The 18,977-nt window shown below is 49.2% G+C and overlaps 1 protein-coding gene across 4 annotated transcripts in view; it reads right to left on the bottom strand.

Moving 5' to 3' along the window:
• The window catches only part of TNRC6C (trinucleotide repeat containing adaptor 6C), a 142,858-nt gene that overhangs the window by 30,997 nt on the left and 92,884 nt on the right, over window positions 1-18,977 (bottom strand). For all 4 annotated transcript variants that reach the window (XM_078438089.2, XM_078438087.2, XM_078438088.2 and 1 more), the window contains 4 exons: window positions 10,765-10,980; window positions 8,882-9,048; window positions 5,383-5,463; window positions 3,997-4,054 (listed from right to left, as the gene is read on the bottom strand). In XM_078438089.2, the coding sequence (XP_078294215.2) occupies window positions 3,997-4,054; window positions 5,383-5,463; window positions 8,882-9,048; window positions 10,765-10,980 (522 nt within the window). The remainder of the gene's footprint in view (window positions 1-3,996; window positions 4,055-5,382; window positions 5,464-8,881; window positions 9,049-10,764; window positions 10,981-18,977) is intronic.

Raw genomic sequence — 18,977 nt, forward strand, 5'->3', positions numbered from 1 at the left:
ATGAATTTTTTTGATCCACGAACATGGGATGCCTTTCCATTTGTTTGTGTCTTTTTCAATTTCTTTTAACAAAGTCTTACAGTTTTCATTGTGCGGATCTTTCACTCCCTTGATTAAATTTATTCCTAAGTACTATATTGTTTTTGATGTTATTGTGAATGGGATGGTTTTCATTCTTTTCCAGATGCCTCATCATTAGTGCAAAGGAATGCAATTGATTTCTGTATGCCGATTCTGTATTCTGCTGCTTTACGGAGACCGTCGACCGATTCTTTGGAATTTTCTATATACAGGATCGTATCATCAGCAAATAACGAGAACTTGACTTCTTCCTTTTCAATACGGACAACATGGATGCCTTTTCCCCCCTTCTGCCTTGCCTAGCTGCCCTGGCCAGGACTTCCAGCACTTTACTGGACAGGAGTGGAGAGAGTCAGCATCCTTGCCTTGTTCCTCATCTAATGAACTCTTTCAACTTCTCTCCACTGAGTAAAATGTCAGCTGTGGGTTTGTCACCTACGGCCTTTATTAGGTTGAGGTACGTTCCTTCTCTACCCAGTCTGCTTAAGGTTCCCCCCACCCTCCCAAATCATGCAAGGATGCTGTATGCTGTCAAATATTTCTTCTGCATCTATCGAGATGATCACATGATTTTTATCTTTCAGTTTATTGATGGGATAGATCACATTTACTGATTTGTGTATGTCGAACCAGCCTTGCATCCTAGGTACAAGCGCCACCTGGTCACGGAGTGTAATCGTATCCATGTGTGGTTGAACTCAGTTTGCTAATATCTTGTTGAGAATTTCTGCATGTACGTTCATTGGGGATATCGGTCTACGGTTTTCTTGTGGTATCCTTCTTAGGTTTTGGTATCAGAGTAACGCTGGCCTTGTAGAATGGGCCTGGACGTATTCCCTTCTCCTTGATAGTTTGGAAGAGTCTGAGGACTGATGTTAATTCTTCTTTAATATTTGGTAGGATTTCTGTCAGTGAAGTCATCTGGTCCTGAAGTTTTCTGTGTTTTGGCAACTGACTCTATCTCTTAACTCACTGGTCTGTTCAGATTTTATATTTCTTGCTGATTCGGTCTTGGTAAGTTGTTTCTAGAAGTGTATTCATTTCTTCTAAGTTAAGTAATGTGTTGGCATATAATTGTTCACAGCAGCCTCTCACGGTTCCATGTATTTTAGTGGTTATTAGTTGCAGAGTCTCCTCTTCCACTTCTGATTTCATTCCTTTGAGTCTTTCTTTTCTTTTTAGGTCTAGCTGAAGGTTTATCAATTGTGTTTTTCTTTTTGACGAATCAGCTGTTAGTTTCACAGATCCTTTCTACTGTTTTTCTAGTCTCTATTTTATTTATTTCTGCTCTGATCCTTATTATTTCCTTCCTTCTGCTAACTTTGGGCTTAATGTGTTCTCTTGCGAGTTTTGAGGTGTGTAGTTAGGTTGCTTCTCTTACATCTTTTTAAATTCTTAGTATCTGTGTTTAACTGCTACACGCTTTCCTCTCACAACTGCCTTTGCTGCTTCCCACCACATTTGACATGTTTTCACTGTCACTTGTTTCGGGATACTTTTTCACTTTCCTTTCAACTTCTTCTTTGACCCAATGGTTGTTTAAAGTGTGTTTAGTTTCCACATGTTTATGGATCTTCTCATTTTCCTCATGTTGAGGAAGATGGTTGGTAGGACTTCTAGCTTCTTAAAACTAAGAATAGTTTGGGGGCACCTGGGTGGCTCAGTTAAGCGTCTGACTCTTGACTTCGGCTCAGGTCATGATCTCATGCTTGTGAGAATGAGCCCCACATTGGGCTCCACACTCAGTGTGGGGCCTGCTTGAGTCATTCTCTCTCTCTCCTCCCCCTCCGTCCTTCCCCTGTTCACGCTCTATTGAAAAGATGAAAAAAAGAAAAAGAAAAAAAGAAAGAAAGAAAAAAAAAACCCCAAACAACCCCTAAGATAGTTTTGTGGCCTATCAGATCTATCCTGGAGAATGTTCCCTGTGTGCTTGAAAAACGTGTATATCCTGCTGCTGCTGGATGGAATGTTCTGTGTATATCTTTTAGGTCCATTTGCTCTGAAGTATGGTTCAATTCCATTTTTCCTTATCGATTTCTAGTCTGGAAGATCTATCCATGGTTAACAGTGGGGTATCTGAAATCTTCCATAAAATTACTATATTATTTCTCCTCTATGATCTGTTATTAATTACTTAATGTAGTTTGGTGGTCAGGTGTTGAGAATGGATATATTTATAATTTGCTTACATCTTCTTGACGTATTAACCCCTTTGTCAGCATATAATGATCTTCTTGGACTCTTGTCACCCTTTTTGGCTTCAAGTCTATTTTGTCGGATATTGAGTATGGCTATGCTCGCCTTCTTTCCGTTTCTGTTTGCTTGGAATATCATTTTCCATGCTTTCAACGTGAGCCTGTGTGTGTCTTAGAGCTGCAATGAGTCTCCGGTGGGCAGCACAGACTTGGGTCTTGTGGCCTTATTTGCTTTAAACATTTTTAATAAAAAAAATTTTTTTTAATGTTTATTTTTGAGAGAGAGAGACAGAGACAGACAGAAAGAGAGAGAGTGTGTGGGGGAGGGGCAGAGAGAGAGGGAGACACAGAACCCGAAGCAGGCTCCAGGCTCTGAGCTTGAATCCACAAACCGTGAGATCGTGACCTGAGCCGAAGTGGGACGCTCGACCGACTGAGCCACCCAGGCACCTTGGGTCTTGTGGCTTTAATCCATCCAGCAGCTCTGTGCCTTTAGGTTGGTGAGTTCAGTCCCATTAAGAGAGATTACGGACATGTGAGCACGGGCTACCGCCCTTTTATCTTCTGCCTTCTGGTTATTCTGTCTCTCTACTGTTTTTCCTTCTGTCTCTGTCTACCTTCATACGTTGACGGCCTTCCATTTTCTCAGTCTCCCCCTTTTCGTGGTTTGTGTGTCTGTGCTAGATTTTTGCTTCACGGTTACCACGAGGTTTACGTTAAACATTGATGGAATAGTCCCTTTTCTGCTGAAAGCAATTTCTCTTCATTGGCTTATAAGAGTTCCATCCGTTTGCTCTCCCCCTTTTATATTTTTGATGTCACAAATGATCTCTTTTTAAAGGTGCTATGATTTTGTTCCCAAGTTGTCACAGCCGTAAGTTATGTCTAATTCTCTTTTTCTTTACCCTTTATGAGTTAAGAGTTTAATACACCATTCTAGGCGTGCCTGGGTGGCTCAGCTGGTTGAGCATCCAACTCTCGATTTCAGCTCGGGTTGTGATCTCGTCGTTCATGAGATCGAGCCCGGCATCGAGCTCTGTGCTGAGAGTGTGAAGCCTGCTTGGGTTTCTCTCTCCCTCTCCCTCTGCCCCTCCCCCACTTGTGTGAGCACGCTCCCTCTCTCAAAAAAAGGAAATGTTCGGAAGAGTTTGATATGCCATCCTAAAACGCAGCTACAGAATTCCGATTCTATTTATCACCTTTAGTTATTACTATTTTCACAGCAGCTCCACAATGAGGGCTGCTCGTCCCTTGAGGTAAATCTCATCTGTCACCAGTAAGCGCTCCACCGGCACGGAGATGTCTCTGTGGGCCCCTGAGCAAGCCCGTTCTGGGGCCAGGTGCGAAGAACACGCTCAGTCAGTGTCGCATGAAGTCTGGCCTGTGGTCCCAGTCTTTCTCTACGAATGCAGTGATGACCTCCCCTCAAAACAGATGGGAAAAACTCATCTCTTGGCTGAAGTACAGAGAAAAATGAAACAGGCGAACGTGCCTCGACGTGGGCTTTGGCCATCCGTCCCCAGGGTCCACCAGCCTCCAGAGACTTGCTGTGTGGTTACCACGCTTCACACGCTCGCTCTTTTGCTGAAGCTTGGTCCTGTCTACCCAGCACGAATTGAAACCATTAACCCAAGACTACGATAAAATGCTTCTGGAAATCCAAACTCCACAAACTGGCACCTTTCAAGAAAGTATGCGTTAAGGGCGTCAGAGTACTCACTCATGGCCTGGTCGAGATTCATATTGTTGCTCCTCAAGGCCTCTTCAGCTGGTTCTCTCTGTGTGGGAAAACAGAACTCTAATGAAGATTACGTCTCGACGGTAACAAAAAAGCTAGTAGAGAATTCGATCACTATTAGCTTAGAGAAATGATTACGGCTGACTAAACATTACTGGGTTTTGGAACCGGAAACACTGCCCTTCGTTGGCGAGGCTAGACACAAACGTCTTCTAAGTAAAGGCACTTCAAGTAAGAACACGCGCCGGGTCGACTTTTAAAGAACTTGCATCTGACACTTTAAAGACAAAACGTGCGGGGTCCGTGGAATCTTGTCGTGGACTCCACACCACAGTGAGTAGCAAGGGTTCGGCAAGGATGAACTCTCTGCCGCAACGACTTTGGGAACGTCCCGGCAGCCGGTCAGAGCACAGAGCTCCACTCTCCACTGCGCGGACTCTGGGCCCTGCTGTTGCCCGCTCGCCACCAGGCAACGTACAAAAGACCAAAACGAAACAAGCAGATGCACGTTGATAACTATTCACGTTCCTACGAACGGAACAGGTGCGTGTCAGTGTGTGCGAGCACCACGGTGCAAACGGGGACTCCCGGGCAGGCCGCCGGTGTCCCGCCAGCGCTCTCACGCGGGAAGGGGCTGGGCCACCCCCGGGTCTGCGGCCTGCCCGGTGACAGAGGGCGTGTGCCCGACGCGAGGCATGTCGTTCCTGGACCGGGCCGTTCTGGACCCATTCTTCAGGAACATCCACAGAAATCAAAGACGGATGTTCACTTGAGTAACGATCTGGAAAGAAGACCTTTGAAGGGAAGACCGAACAGACCCGGGGGATATCCCTCAGGAGCTGAACTCCTGCGTTAGGATCTCAGGAACGGGATGCCTCATGGCACATTTTCGGGGGACACCGTACAATCTGAACTCTCCCTACATGTGACCCGAGACTCGGGCACTCAATAGGACCGGTTAGGACTCTTTTTTCTGGACCCAGCGCTTTGGTACTTGATCCCAAGTTTTCTCTTGTGATCTCTGTCAATCCACCGCATAAACTAACGAAAATTCACTTTTAATTATAATTTAAAAGAAAATGCAGAGCTGTAGAAGCCAAAGAAAGGAACGATCACGTGGCATGTTTTATTCCAGAAGGCTCGCACACCCTACTTGACGGAATGGTGTGGATGCTCGCTCTGGTTGAAAGCAACGGTCCCTAGACAGAAGCACTCGGGTAAAAGGGGAATTTACGAGTTAGGCTGCATGAACACTCTCCTCCCTCAAAAGTCTCGCTTGTTACGTGTGACAACCGCGGGCAGGACACAATCAGGGCCATGCATGGCAGCACACGCGGAGGGAAGCAGTAAAAATAAGACACCAGTCACCGGGAAGCCCATGTCCGTGAGTTGTTTGATCAGCCGGTTCATGATCCAGGCCTCGTCCTGCTTGCCAGACGTTTTCATGCCCTAGGACAAAGTGTGGGTCACGGGTTAATACGTTTCTTCTAGACACGGGAGCGGCCTAAACTTCACGGTGATTTCAAGTTAGAGACTCTTTCTGTATTAACGTCGAGCGATGCTGTGCTCCAGAGTCCCTGACTGCTTCGTGGCTAGTACTGCGGAATGCTTTAGGGTGCGCGTGCAAGTTGGCGTACGTGTGTAATTTAAGGACTTTAAAAAAGCAAGATAATTATTTTTCTTCCCCAGAGAATTAATTTAGTTCATCACAAATGTGTGCCACTTCCATTATCAAATAATCCTAAGCGCTCCTTTGAACACGGCCCTATGCTAATACTATGTGAAGTTTACTAAAAATTACATGTTTTCTGCCCTTTTATAAGCTTTACTGTCAAAGATGACAAAATGCAGGGGGTTCATTCCAACAGAATGAAAAGGCAACAAGATGAAAGGAACAAAAAGCCTGTTAATTTTATTGACTATTCACTGCTTGCAGCCCTTGGGGTAGAGAAGACATAAATGGCAAACGTCAGTGAGGGAGAAGATGAAGAGAAGAGGAGAGGCGATCACAAAAAGCAAGCTAGGGCAGCAGAGGAGGGGAGCGGGGGGGGGGGGGGAGGGGAGCACAGGGCAGGGGAGAAGGGGAGCACAGGGGAGTGGAGAGGAGCACAGGGCAGCGGGGGAGGGGAGAAGGGGAACACAGGGCATCGGAGGAGGGGAGCACAGGGCATCGGAGGAGGGGAGCACAGGGCATCGGAGGAGGGGAGCACAGGGCAGCAGAGGAGGGGAGGGGAGCGCAGGGCAGCACAGGAGGGGACGGGAGCACAGGGCAGCAGAGGAGGGGAGCACAGGGCAGCAGAGGAGGGGAGGGGAGCACAGGGCAGCGGAGGAGAGGAGGGGAGTGCAGGGCAGAGGAGGAGGGGAGCATGGGGCAGCCCACAAGGGCTGGGCGAGGATGTTAAGTTTTCTCAGTGACGTCCCTCCTCTTCCAACAACTACAAAGGTTCTAACCATGTGTTCACACCGGGGAAAGAACACCCTCCTCTAAAATCACTCCTCACGGCGCTTGTCCAAATGGAGCCTGCCGTTAAATGCAGAATGGGGTCTGTGTGGCGATATTAAACCAACCAACGGGCGCTCTTTCCTCGAGGAAGTGCTTATCTGGAGGCGCCTGGAATCACTGCCGGGGCCGGAGGTGCCAAGAGTACACGGTGTTTTAATTTACCTGTTTCGTGTTCCTGGTGCCGTCATTAACTGGGTTATTTGCCAGCCCAGCCGAAAAAAGACTCCTCGTCTGATGTCTGTAATCGCTTCCGCTCCTGATGAAGCGAGCCCTGATTCTAGGTTCTGGGTTCTGCTACTGCTAATGAAATGCTCTGCTGAATTAATGTTTCTGAACAGATCACACCTTCGTAGGATTCGGATGGAGACACAGGGTGCGCGCAAAGTGCCTTCTTCCTACCTCACCTTCCGTCCGCTCGGCTCCCGCTCGCTCTTCGCACGCGCGGGTGTGTGCACGCTTTCGCTCCCCGGCCCCACAAAGGTGTGCAGCGCGCGCTTCTCTGTCCCTTGCCTTCTCATTTGACAGCCTATTTTGGTGGTCTTTTCAGATGAATACAGGGAGACTTCCTTTATAAAAATCTGTTCAGCTTTCCCTGGTATGGATGTGGGGCGACTCAGTCACCCCGCTAACGTACATTTAAACCATCACTTTTTTCCCTACAAAAACGCGACAGGAGAAGACGGCATACAGGTGCCATCTGCTACGCCCGTGACAGGCAGAAGCACCACATCCCGGCGCTGGCCCATCTGTAACCGCGACAGATGACGCCAAACCGCCCTCCGCGGGGGCCCCACCGACTTAGAGTCCCGCCAGTGACGTGGGAGAGGGCTGCTTTTCTCACAGCTTTGCGGACAGAACCCGCTTACTCAACGCTGGGGGCTCTGCTGGTCCGAGAGATGAAAAGTGGCATCTCCCAGTGTTGTTTTAACTTGAACTCTTTCCGCAGGGCAGGCTGAAGGTCCCTTCAAGGGTTGAAGAGCTGTCAGTGTTTGTTTTCTAGGGAGCATCTATTTATATTCTTTGCTCATTTTTCTATGGAGCAATCTACTTATCGATTAAAAAAACACGTCAGTTTGTAGGGCCTTTATGTATATATCAGGGAGATCAGCCCTCTGCACGATATGATACAAATATGTTTTTCCAGCTTGTCTTTTGATTTTATGGTATTTTCTGCCGTGCGCTTTTTTAAAAAAAATGTTTACTTATTTTTGAGAGGGGGAGGGCAGAGACAGAGGGAGACACAGAATCCGAAGCAGGCTCCAGGCTCCGAGCTGTCAGCACAGAGCCCGAAGCGGGGCTTAAACCCATGGACTGCGAGGCCATGACCTGAGCTGAAGTCAGACACTTAACCGACTGAGCTTCCCCCCCCCACGTACCCCTGTCATGCACGGTTTTACTGAAGTCTGTAAATCTTTCAGGACTGAAAGTTTTGTAAATTTGATGATTTTTAGATTTTTCTCATAGTTAGAAAGGCCGCTCACTCCTGCTCTAAGATTGTTTTTAAAATTCTTTCACATTTTTATATTTGTATTTATCATATTTAAATTTGTGATCTACTTGGAATTTATCTCGGTGCTTATACGAGTTATGGATCTCACTTAAATGTTTTTCAAATGTCTGCCATTTATTGCAAAACCACTTAATGATGTACCTCAGGAGTCTTCACACTTAATGGTGTCAGGACCAATCCCGTTACTCTGTCTTAAAGATTCTTTTTTTTTTTTTAATGTTTATTTTTTATTTTTGAGGGAGAGAGACAGAGCGCAAGTGTGGCAGGGGCAGAGAGGGAGGGAGACACAGAACCCGAAGCAGGTTTGAGGCTCCGAGCCGTCAACACAGCCCTACGTGGGGCTTGATTCCACAAACCGTGAGACCATGACCTGAGCCGAAGTCGGACGCTTAACCGACTGAGCCACCCAGGTGCCCCAAGATCGAGGATTCTAAAGAAATTCTGTTGATATGTTGATCGTACTTATCAATATTTGCCGTAGGAGAAATTAAAAAAACCACTTATTCATTTGTTTAAAAATTACAACAACAAACCCATCATCAGTTAACGTCCATAACACTGTTTTAGTGGAAACTCGTCTTTTCTGAAAAACGAAACCCTTTAGTGTGAAGAGTGGCACTGTCGTAAGCGCCTGCACGTCCCTACCGTCTGGCTTCTTGGAAGCAGCTGGATTCTCACGTCCGTCTCTGCCTTTACTCTGCTGTGACAGCAGGGCTGGGCAGCGTCCGGATCCCCAGAGGGCCCCAGGGAACTCCCGACCTACCCGCCGCCGCTAACTGGATGCCCCCTCTACCCTGAATGTAGTTTTAAGTGCCGGTCACTTTAGCGTTTCTTTTCTTTAGGGCTGCACGCACCTTTGGGAGTCCTTTTTTGGGGGCGTTCCCCCAGGAGGCGCAGGAGGACGCGCTTTCTTGGGAAGCAGCACTGTTCCACATGCCCCCTTCTTCGTCTTCCCACTGACTGGCACCGAGGTTCATGTCGTCCCCACCACTGCCCCAGCCTTCTTGCATAGATTTCGAAGCTAGAAGGAGAGCACACGTGAACTTCACAAACTCACCCTTCCTCAGGGAGGCGGTGCTGCATTACAGCGCCATTTAGGGGGAGGTGGGACGAGGGGGGTGCCCTGGGAGCTGCCTCTTTACCTCTTCATTTCCCAAGACCGAAGAATTGAATGTCTTGCGGGAGTTACAGAATACACATGCAGATGTGTTCGTATTGTTTTCTCCAGACTCCAGCTATCTGTAGTCTGTGCTGTTACCCACTCCCCTAACCGGCTACAGGTCATTTTGAAGCACGGGCTTCCTAACAACAGACCCTGGGGGCCACGGGGGAGGGTAGCACCGTCTGCATGGCAGGTAGCCGGTAATATGCAGAGTCCCGGAAATACCACTGTCCGCCACGCGGTTTTCGAACCCGCAGCGGAAGGTGGGCCAGTGCCCCTCTCACGTGACCAGACCCGAGTCACCTGGGGATCACGAGAAGCGCACAGGTCTGCGGTTGGGCCTGACGTCTATGTTTCGGACACGCTCCCAGAGTAACAGGGTGGAGCCAGTTGAGGCCGTAGGTGGATGGAGCCTTGAGCTGACTACTGAGTTTGGATTTCAGGATGTTATTTCTTCTACTTTTTTTAAGATACAGAGTGATTTCTGGTACAAAAGTTAGCCCACATTTTCACTTCCTGGGAGAAGAAGGCCAAAGATTAAGTGATGATGCAGTTAGCGGGAGTCCGTACGACTATGAGGATAGGACGCTTTTTCAAGGTCGACACGTATACGATGGCGCCTCCGAGGACAAACTGTAAGAACAAACATACTGCCTCGGGACGGCAGGTGAATCTAAGGACCTCCCTGTCTTTTAGGTTTGCATCAACAGGTCATAGGAATGGAATAATCCAGCAGAACGGTGGATATGGGGAGCACACTATCCAGCGTTAGCTAAGTAACACACACAAAACTCATGTAAAACATGGTGGTAAAAATACAAAAATAAAGTTGCATTTTAAGATCTAACAGGTTTAACGATGGCCAAAGAACATATGAAGCTCTCGTAGCCATCTGGACGACGGATCTTAATACCGGACCTGACTCACACGCTTAGGTCCACGCTAACGTCACATGCATCGTGCCGCAAAATCCCCACGCGTCACAGAATTCCACTCGGTAAACGTGATCTGGACGTGTGTGAGAACGCGCATGGTGCACGTATGCTTATTACACTTTCAGATGACGTGAGGAAAGCGCGGCCTAATTTTTCTTCTCGTCCAAAGAAAAAAAAGAGAACACGTAAGCCTGGAGCCCCAACGCAGAACGGCGCTCCCAAGAGAGAAGGCGGCAGAAGGGTCTGAGTGCTGTGAAGTCACGTCGGTCTTAAACCCACTCTCAGAAAGGAGAGACGGCGTGCTTCACCTCGTCCTCGTCGCTCAGTGAGCTAGTGAGCTAGCACTGTTGAAGACGGCAGGCACGGGGGGTCCTGCTGCCATGTAGACGCCACTGACGGCATCCCGCAGCCATGCGCCATGGTGTGGATTCTGGTCGTTAATTTTTCTAAAAAGGGAGCGCACGGGCTTCTGTTAAGAGCTCCTCTGTGTCCGTGTACCAGACGCGGCAAATAGATATTAGTTTTAAAGTATAAACAAAATGAGGAAGGTGTCCTAAAACATTAATTCTTAAAATCCAATGAAAAGTATCCCTCTAACTAAAATATCCTGACCCATTTCTAAAGTGCAGGTCGGACTCACCTGGTTTGCACAGGGCCGGGGCGGCAGTGGGGGCGCTGGCTCTCCCGAAGGTCACGGGCGGCTCCGTGGGCTGGTCCCCCCATCCGCTGCCACTGCTGGGCGGCTTGCCCCACGCTGCGGTGCCGTTGTCAACCAGGGCAGAGGGGGAGGACGGCTCTCCCCAAGAGCTCTCAGCCTTCGAATGGACGTTAGGCATCTCTCCCCAGCCCGATGAGACTGCAAAGGGCACCGCCCGAGAGAGAACGAGATTATTCATGTGATAAAAGTGAAACAGAGAAGAAGTAGAAAAGGTAGTTTCAAGTTCAAAATCATTTCGAGATGATCTATCTTTAGGACGGCTGCCAGGGGAGAGTGGAGAGGAGGCAGTATCTCATCTAATCAGATTTGCTTCGCTTTTTAAAATCACAGTGTTTCCACTCCCGCCCCCATGTGCTTAGAATCGAGAGTCCCTTAAAATTAAAGACCGCTGACCTCGGCATCTGCAGCATAACAGGGTTCAAAAGAATTGTTAAGAAACTGATGTTTAAGAAGTAGCTTTTTCACTTCCAGTATTACAGGTAGCAGCCGAGAAGAAATTTTACGTCACACGTCACGTTATTCTCTTCGAAAACAAACTTACAAGTTGCAAATATGTACTTCACTCTTGCTGGTCTTTAAGACCCACCCTCAAAGACACAGATGGGGGCCGAGAAATGAGACGACGGCAGGTGAAACGTGCAGAGAAAGTAACAGGGGAAAATCCGCACAGCGCCCGGCAGCACCCGGGCGCGCTGGGAGGTCTTCCCTCCCCCGTGTGCCCAGTGCTGTGAGCATCAGGCTGGCACCCTGCGGGCGTGCCACGGAGGAGACGCGGGTCCCTACTGAGTCCTGAGGGTCGCGGCACTGCTCTCTACAGGTACAGAAGGCGTCACGGGGCCAGAAGGATCTCCCCACTCTCTTCATGCTTCAGTAAGGTAAACATCTCATTTTATTTTATTTTTTAAAGTTCATTCATTTATTTTGAGAGAGAGAGAGAGAGAGAGAGAGAGAGAGCGTGTGTGTGCGTGTATGTGTCTGCGTGCGCGCAAGTCGGGGAGGGGAGCAGAGAGAGAGAGGGGCAGAGAGAGAATTTCAAGCAGGCTCCTTTGCTGTCAGCGCAGAGCCAGACGCGGGGCTCGATCCCGCAAACTGAGATCGTGACCTGAGCCGAGATCAAGAGTTGGGTGCTTAACTGACTGAGCCGCTCAGGTACCCCAGGAGAAACATTTCACGTCACACACGTGAACTGCGTTTTTCCAACTCAACCCGTACTTCATTCTGCCTCTGCATGTAAAGCTTCCTTGACGCTTCCGATCGCCAGTCCTGGCAGCTCACATCAGCTGGAAGTTTCGTATGGACACGGTTTCTCAGCGATGGAAATGCAGACATTTTAAATACTAACTAAAGAATACGAGGCATGCAATACAAATAGTTAACTGTAAACTTTAGGTTATTTGGTGGCAAGTGGATATTATCAATTCTGAAATGTATTTATTTTCTGACTAAAGACAGTATGGAATGAGCTCCCTTGATGCTCTTTATTCTAATAAGATGCTGTAATATTGATTAATGACAAAAGGCCGTGCAACCTATGAATCATTTTAAATTACAAGCTCCATGCTGAGCAATATATTATGTAAATCATTGCCAATAACAGGGAAGTTAGCCCTAATCAGTTATTGTCAGCAACTGCTAACCACACTATTCCCTATAATTACACAGGAAACAATCATGTATATTGGGGAAAGTAGTTTTATAAATTGAAGGGACAAAATTAAATCGGGAAAATTAACATAGCTGACAAAAATTATGGATGTTTTAGGAAGATAAAATAATTTCGGTGTTGCTAAAGGGCAATCAGCTGTAAAAACACTGATTTATTGTGGGTAATTAAATAACAAACTCATTTAAAATTTGTCACCCTTATACTTCCATCTCTTTGAAAGGCACTATGACAAATTACTTAAGGAAGTCAAAATGAAGGATAAATATTAAGACTATGTTAATTATAGTTAATCGATTTTTACCAAGAATTTTCAATTCCTGTTAAAGCGGTGCAAAGGTCTACAGAGCATTTCTATACACAAGGCTAACGGTCTATAAGCGGCACGTTTCAAAACCCTACAAATGGAAGAATGGCTATTTACCCTCGAATCAAGAGAACAAGATTTCCTTTTTTTTTTTTTTTTTTTTTAAGTGGTCAAACAAGAAAGGACTTTATTTCAGCGATGCCAACACTAGGAAGACAGTGGACTAGTTCTCAAAGACCGTCTCCCCAGCAATATTTCCATCTCGAGTTGATCCCTGGCAAGAATACAATCGGCTCACGGTGCCGAACGAACACGTACATCATAACGGGTGCACCACGGACGCTCGAGAGGCCCTGGAAAAAAGAGGTGCTGCAACCTTAAGGCACGCTGGCAAGCTGTGATGCAAAGCAAACACGTTCAGTAGACAGAAAAGAATTCTAAGCACATGCTACTAAAATAATCTCCACTGTTCAGTGCCTGCTGCTGCAGTGAATTCTGGTACGCTTTTTGTTAATAATTTCATAGAGGTTCTTTTATACAGATGGGCTTAATGAGGCAGAATAAATTTCTACTTTACATTCGAAACACTGATACTAGATTTTTCAAAATGGCCCTTCAAACGCTACTGCTTTTGACAGAAGATTTCTGTGCCGTGGGGGTCACGAATTATCCCCCTTCTTCAACTGAACACCTACAGTATTGGGACTGAAAGAACAGTAACAATGAAATGCCACTGGAGTCCGTAGTTTTCATTCAACTTTACGTGCACAGTCTTCATCAGAACGGAGAAAACAAAGTGCCCGTGTGGCACACACACAGCAGACTGGTAGAAAACGAACACAAAGCAGTCATACGGCCGGGAAACAGAACAGACGCTCCGTCGGACCAGCGACCCTCATCTTACGTGCTCCAGACAGCGAAATCCACAGAGTGCGTTCTTTCTTTTGTGAAATAAGAAACCAACTCTAGCTTGTTCCACGGGTGCTACCTCTATAGTTTTCTAAGTATGACAGGCAGTCCTTATTGGGAAGAAAGGATCGGTTAGAAAACGGCCTATTAGGGGCGCCTGGGTGGCTCGGTCAGTTGAGCGCCCGACTCGCGTTCCGCTCAGGTCATGCTCCCAGGGTCGTGGGATCGAGCCCCGTGTTGGGCTCCGTGCCAAGCATGGAGCCTGCTTAAGGTTCTCCTTCTCCCCCCCTCTCTCTCTCCCTCTGCCCCTCTCCCCGGCTCGTGCACTCTAATAATACATTTTTTTAATTTAAAAAAATGGCCAATTATAATTAAATGAAGGAAAGATAAAAGACTGAAATTGCATCGACTGAGCACCTGAGTGCCAGCTATGTGCTTGGCATTTCTAGGTACCGACTTGAATATTAACGAGACGGGATTTTGTTCACACCAGTGGCCATCACGCTTACTATAAATTTATTACAATGCTTGCTTGGCCACTGGCTTATGGAGGGACAACGAATAACTGGTAGCTATGGCAACAATTAATTTTTCATATTTGAAATCCAGACAGATATTTACATAGTGAAGCTCTCTATACAGGAGTTTTCGCTCAGTCAGATGGTAAAGTCTCCTACTTTTCTGGATGCCTCGTTTCAAGAGCATTCATGTAAAACTTCTCTTCCAGACTCAAGGGACTCTATGTGAGGGTTACAGATAAGGTCCTTTTTCACTGGCCACGTGGCCTCGAGCTGCTCAGAAGAGCTAGATGTTAGAAAGGGGACGTTTCTTTGGTTTTTATTGGAGTGTGCTAATAGAGATTTTAAACGCGCTCTTTTTCATTGATACAAGGGGGAGCCAAATTGTACTTTTAATGGTCTTATTCATTCCTTTTGAACCGAAGGTACCTCCAGCAAAAACCTGTGTGCGTATCCCCAGGGTGTGCACTGAGAACTGTCCCTCCCACCTCTCCTGCAGGACGCTTCTGATGCCCTGTTTCTCCTTCTGCTCCAGCCCCGCTTACCACGCCCCCCAAAACACAGGAAAGTGAAGACGCCCCCACCAAACACCCCCCTCCCTGCCCCCTCCCCCCCCCCAATCCCATATCCACAAAAAGCAGACTGCTCAGATGACTCCTCTTAGTAACTACCGTGTGGTGCTTAAAACAGAATCACTCTGGCCGGGGCGGTCCTGGCGATCTCTCTCTGAAGTCGCGGTGTGAGAACAGCTGCGCTCCCGGCAGCACCTGCTGATTCTCTCTGCGGGTGACTCCGTGTTTTGGTCTCATTCTTATACCAAAGGATGATGAAGGGGCGGGGGAGCTGCAGGAAGGACAGCGTTCTCCAGCTTCTGCTCTTTAAGAGACTGGGGGCAACAACACACGCGTCTCGTCAACCTAGGCAGCGGGGTCCCGAATCCAGTTTGTTCCAAGTTTTAGTTTATCGGACGGGTGATAAGCCTCTTCCACGATTAGCTTGCACAGTCTCTGCCTTTGGTTATGATTTTGTGCTGGAAAACTAAGTGATAAAAAAAACCTAAGTAGTATCAGGGGATTAAGTACCCAAGTGCAAAGTGCAGTGGGCCTCTGGCGGAGCCTTCTCCGACCTGCTGGGGGCAGCCACAGTGATTACCCTGGGGTGGGGCGGGGGTGGGGGTTCCCTGCTGGAATGCCCGGCCAAGGCAGCGGGTAGACACGCCCGAGGAGCTGGGGAGAACAGGTAGTAAAATGGATAAAAAAATCCTGCAATTCGATCAACACGAGCAGTGCGGTCCCAGTTTACCGATCGGCCTATGGCATTAATATTTCACTTCCATTCATTGCTGGAAAACACAGCCCCAAGCAAGGTTTCACGACGACGCTATGCTGCTGGTTTAGCTCGGATCCAGTCTACAATGGCCTTCCTATCTGACGCTAAACTAATTCTATGACTAGCGATCTCTCTACTCCCTGACCCCCCGGTTCCTTTCAAAGCGTCGATCTAAAGGTTTGGGCGAAACCTGAGAGAGTTCACCCTGACATTCTCCCCCAATCTCATCGTTAGATTCAGAGTCTGCAGTGAGGGTTTACTTTACGTCAAAAGTTTAATTAACTGATATTCAACGTTCTCCTGTGTCTGCAAATTGAGTTTTAAGTGTCCAGAACATTTACTTCTAAGTGTATTAAGCAGGCCGCGGAGTATTTTTAGGATCCGCGTCCTTCCCTTAGGAACAGAAGTAAACGCTATGCTTGCACTTCCCCACTCTGGGCCACACCTCCAGTGATTGTCAAAGTAACAGACGGGCTCTCCAAAGACTCGGTAGCTCTTTGCCGCACTAGGGCACAAGCGAGCAGGTCCTGCACACCTGGCTCACGTTCTCGTGAAGTCACGGCATGTTAAGGAGCAGGTTCTGTGTCGTGCCGTCTTACACGACCCGACTGCCCCACGGGTCCCTCTCCGGCAGCTTATCATCCCTGATCAAGACAGGCAGAGGGACACTCGTCCAGAGTATTACCACGTTCCATCTCCTGAATGGTTTGAAGCAGAGCCAAACAATCCAGTTTATGAAACTATGTTGCATTTCCTAAATTACCTTCCATTTTCCTCAGGCTCATCAGAAAACAAATTAATATCTGCATAACAAGAATGGGACAAACGTGAGTGTCCTAAGTGTAGCATTTCCTTCTGTCAAACCAGACACACACAAATGTAACTGAGGAAACATATCTTGTAGAAGAGGTCAATACTCTCAAGTGATCATGATCAACAACTTAGAACCCAAGCTCTGACACAGGTGCAAGTCTGTGTGAAACCAGCAAGGCCAACAGCAAGCCGCCGAAAACGTGCAAAAGACCAGCTTTATGAAGAGCAGAAATTTCGTCAGTTGGTCGGGTGCATCAGTTAGTTGCTGGGAGCACAGAAGCCCGGAAGGTTTACGAAAACCAGTCGGGGCGAGGCTTCGAGCCACGAGGTGACTCACAGCCTGATGGGGGCTATGACCGCTGCTGCCATGAGTGATGTCACAGTCCCCGCCAGGAGGGCCACGGGGCCGACCTTTGCGTGGACGAATGCAGAGGGCCAAAAGGAAGGAGCGAGCTGTCATCGCTAGGAGGCAGCTGGTGTGACGGGGGGACTGCTCCTTCTACAGCCTCAAAGAACAGCTCGGTGCGCCAGGCTGGGAAAGTGACAGGCTTCTACCTCCTGTAACCCCTGAGGGCGACGAGCTCTGCTCTCACTGCACAGAGTGCCTGCTTCAGGCCTGGGACTTGAACCCCTGGGGTGATGTGGGGCAGGAATCATACCTCCGTGTGACAGCTCAGTGGCCCGGATGGAGAGGGACACCGCCGTGAGGGGAGACGTGGGGCAGGACCCCGGCCCACATCACCATCCGCTGAGCTCGGGAGTTTCTGCCCGGAAGACACCGGTCTCACTTTCTGTCCGTCTCCGTCAGGCGGCCAAACACAGCCCGCACCGCCCCCACGCTCTTGCTCTGGCCCCGCGATCGCTCACGCGCGTCAGGCCTGACACCTGCAGGGGACACCAGGGACGCGGAAAACCCCACTGCTATGGTTGCATGGAGCGCATGTCCCTTCCCTTCCACTCGGCGACATCAGGTGCAATTCGTTAAAGGAAAATCACCGGTAAATATTTTTCACGTAGAAGAGAACGATTTGGGCGAGAGCGTCTTTATCGGGGGTGGAGGTCTCACTCTCCGTCTACCACAACACCCGGGAAGAGTAGATCCTAAGGGGAACATCCCAGAGAGGAAAAAAACCACTAATGCAACACGGTTCCAATGTCTGTGGGGCCGTTTCGGACGCAGGCTCGCAGAACGGCGGCGGGCGAGGCGGACACCGCACACCGGGACCTCGCCGCGCACGCGCGCGCCCTCAGTCGGCCACTTTCCACCCGTACGTTGAGGCCCAGGGCCGCGAGGTTCCAGGAGAGGGGGTGCGCAGGTGCACCGCACGTCAGGAACCCCCGGCCCAGGGACACGCTGCGGCGGGAGCTTTTTCCAGAAGACCCTGAGCAGAGGGAGGGGGCGCAAACACAGACGCTCAAACCGTGACCTGGGAGGAGTGGCACTGGGGTGAGGATTCCCAGAAGAAGTCTTGGGCGGACGGGACACGACAGTTGTGTCACGCAACGCCACACGTGGGGCTAGAGCTCACAACCCTGGGACCAAGAGTCACATGGTCTACGGACTGAGCCAGCCGGGCGCCCCATGACAGCTATTTTTAACCATCAATTCTTCCCAGAGCGCAAACATCCACTGGGGTGCTAATCACACCACAGTCCCCGTGACGTAGCTCATCCATCACCTCTGCCCCCGGACCGCACCACGTCTCTACGTCCGTATCCTTCCGTTTCTGGCTTCAATTCTCTTGCTTCCCACTTCTCATTCCTTCAAGTTCTTTACATAACATTTCAAAGTGCTTAGAAATGTTAGTTACAACCTGGTAAAAAACAGGAGTCCCGAACCCCAGCGCCCCAGGGAACCAGCCGGTTCATGCACACAGGCCCCCCGTGCAAAGCACCCGTGACCTCTCAGCGGGGAGGCACGAGAGGCGGGGGGGGGGGGGGGGTGGCAAGCGACGAGGCTCACGGGCTTCCAGGCAGCCGCTCTGACTGCTGCCGTCCAAATCCAACGTGTCAGAGCTTCCGGGATTTCAAGAGGCCAGAGATCTGGAATTTTATATAAAACGTTTTCGTCATAACTGCTGATTCATACGAAAACCGTGGGCCGATGAAGGCACCTCTGTGGACGTGTTGCAGTCCGCGGCCCACCGGGTTTCTGACCTTTGGTTCGGGGAATGGAGGCGTGTGTGCAGAGGCTGCAAGAGCCTTGAGCTCCAGAGAGGATTCCCCGTACGGCGGCCCAGAGCAGAGTGGATCGCCAAGGAATCTCAGGAGGCTGCGGAGGCCACGTCCGGCGGGTGGACCGGCGCAGGGAGGGGTCTGGAGGGCGGTGAACTGAACTGAACTGAACTGACCGCACAAGGGGAGACAGCCCTCCTTCCGCTCTAGCTGCCGGATGCTTACAGCGAAGACCCAACAGCTAGTCACGTGCTCGGCGGCCCTGCCCGAGGTGACGATCTCTGCCCCCTTCGCCCTTGCCCGGCTTCTTCCTCCGCACCGCCGACACCCTGCACAGTCGCTGGCTAACCCGCGAGCCTCGGCCCTCCTTCCCGGATCACACCGCCACCAGGGCAGGGGTTCTGCCTGTTCCTGTTCCCTG

Source organism: Panthera onca, chromosome E1 (assembly GCF_046562875.1).
Source record: "Panthera onca isolate mPanOnc1 chromosome E1, mPanOnc1 haplotype 2, whole genome shotgun sequence".
NCBI classification, from domain to species: Eukaryota; Metazoa; Chordata; class Mammalia; order Carnivora; family Felidae; genus Panthera; species Panthera onca.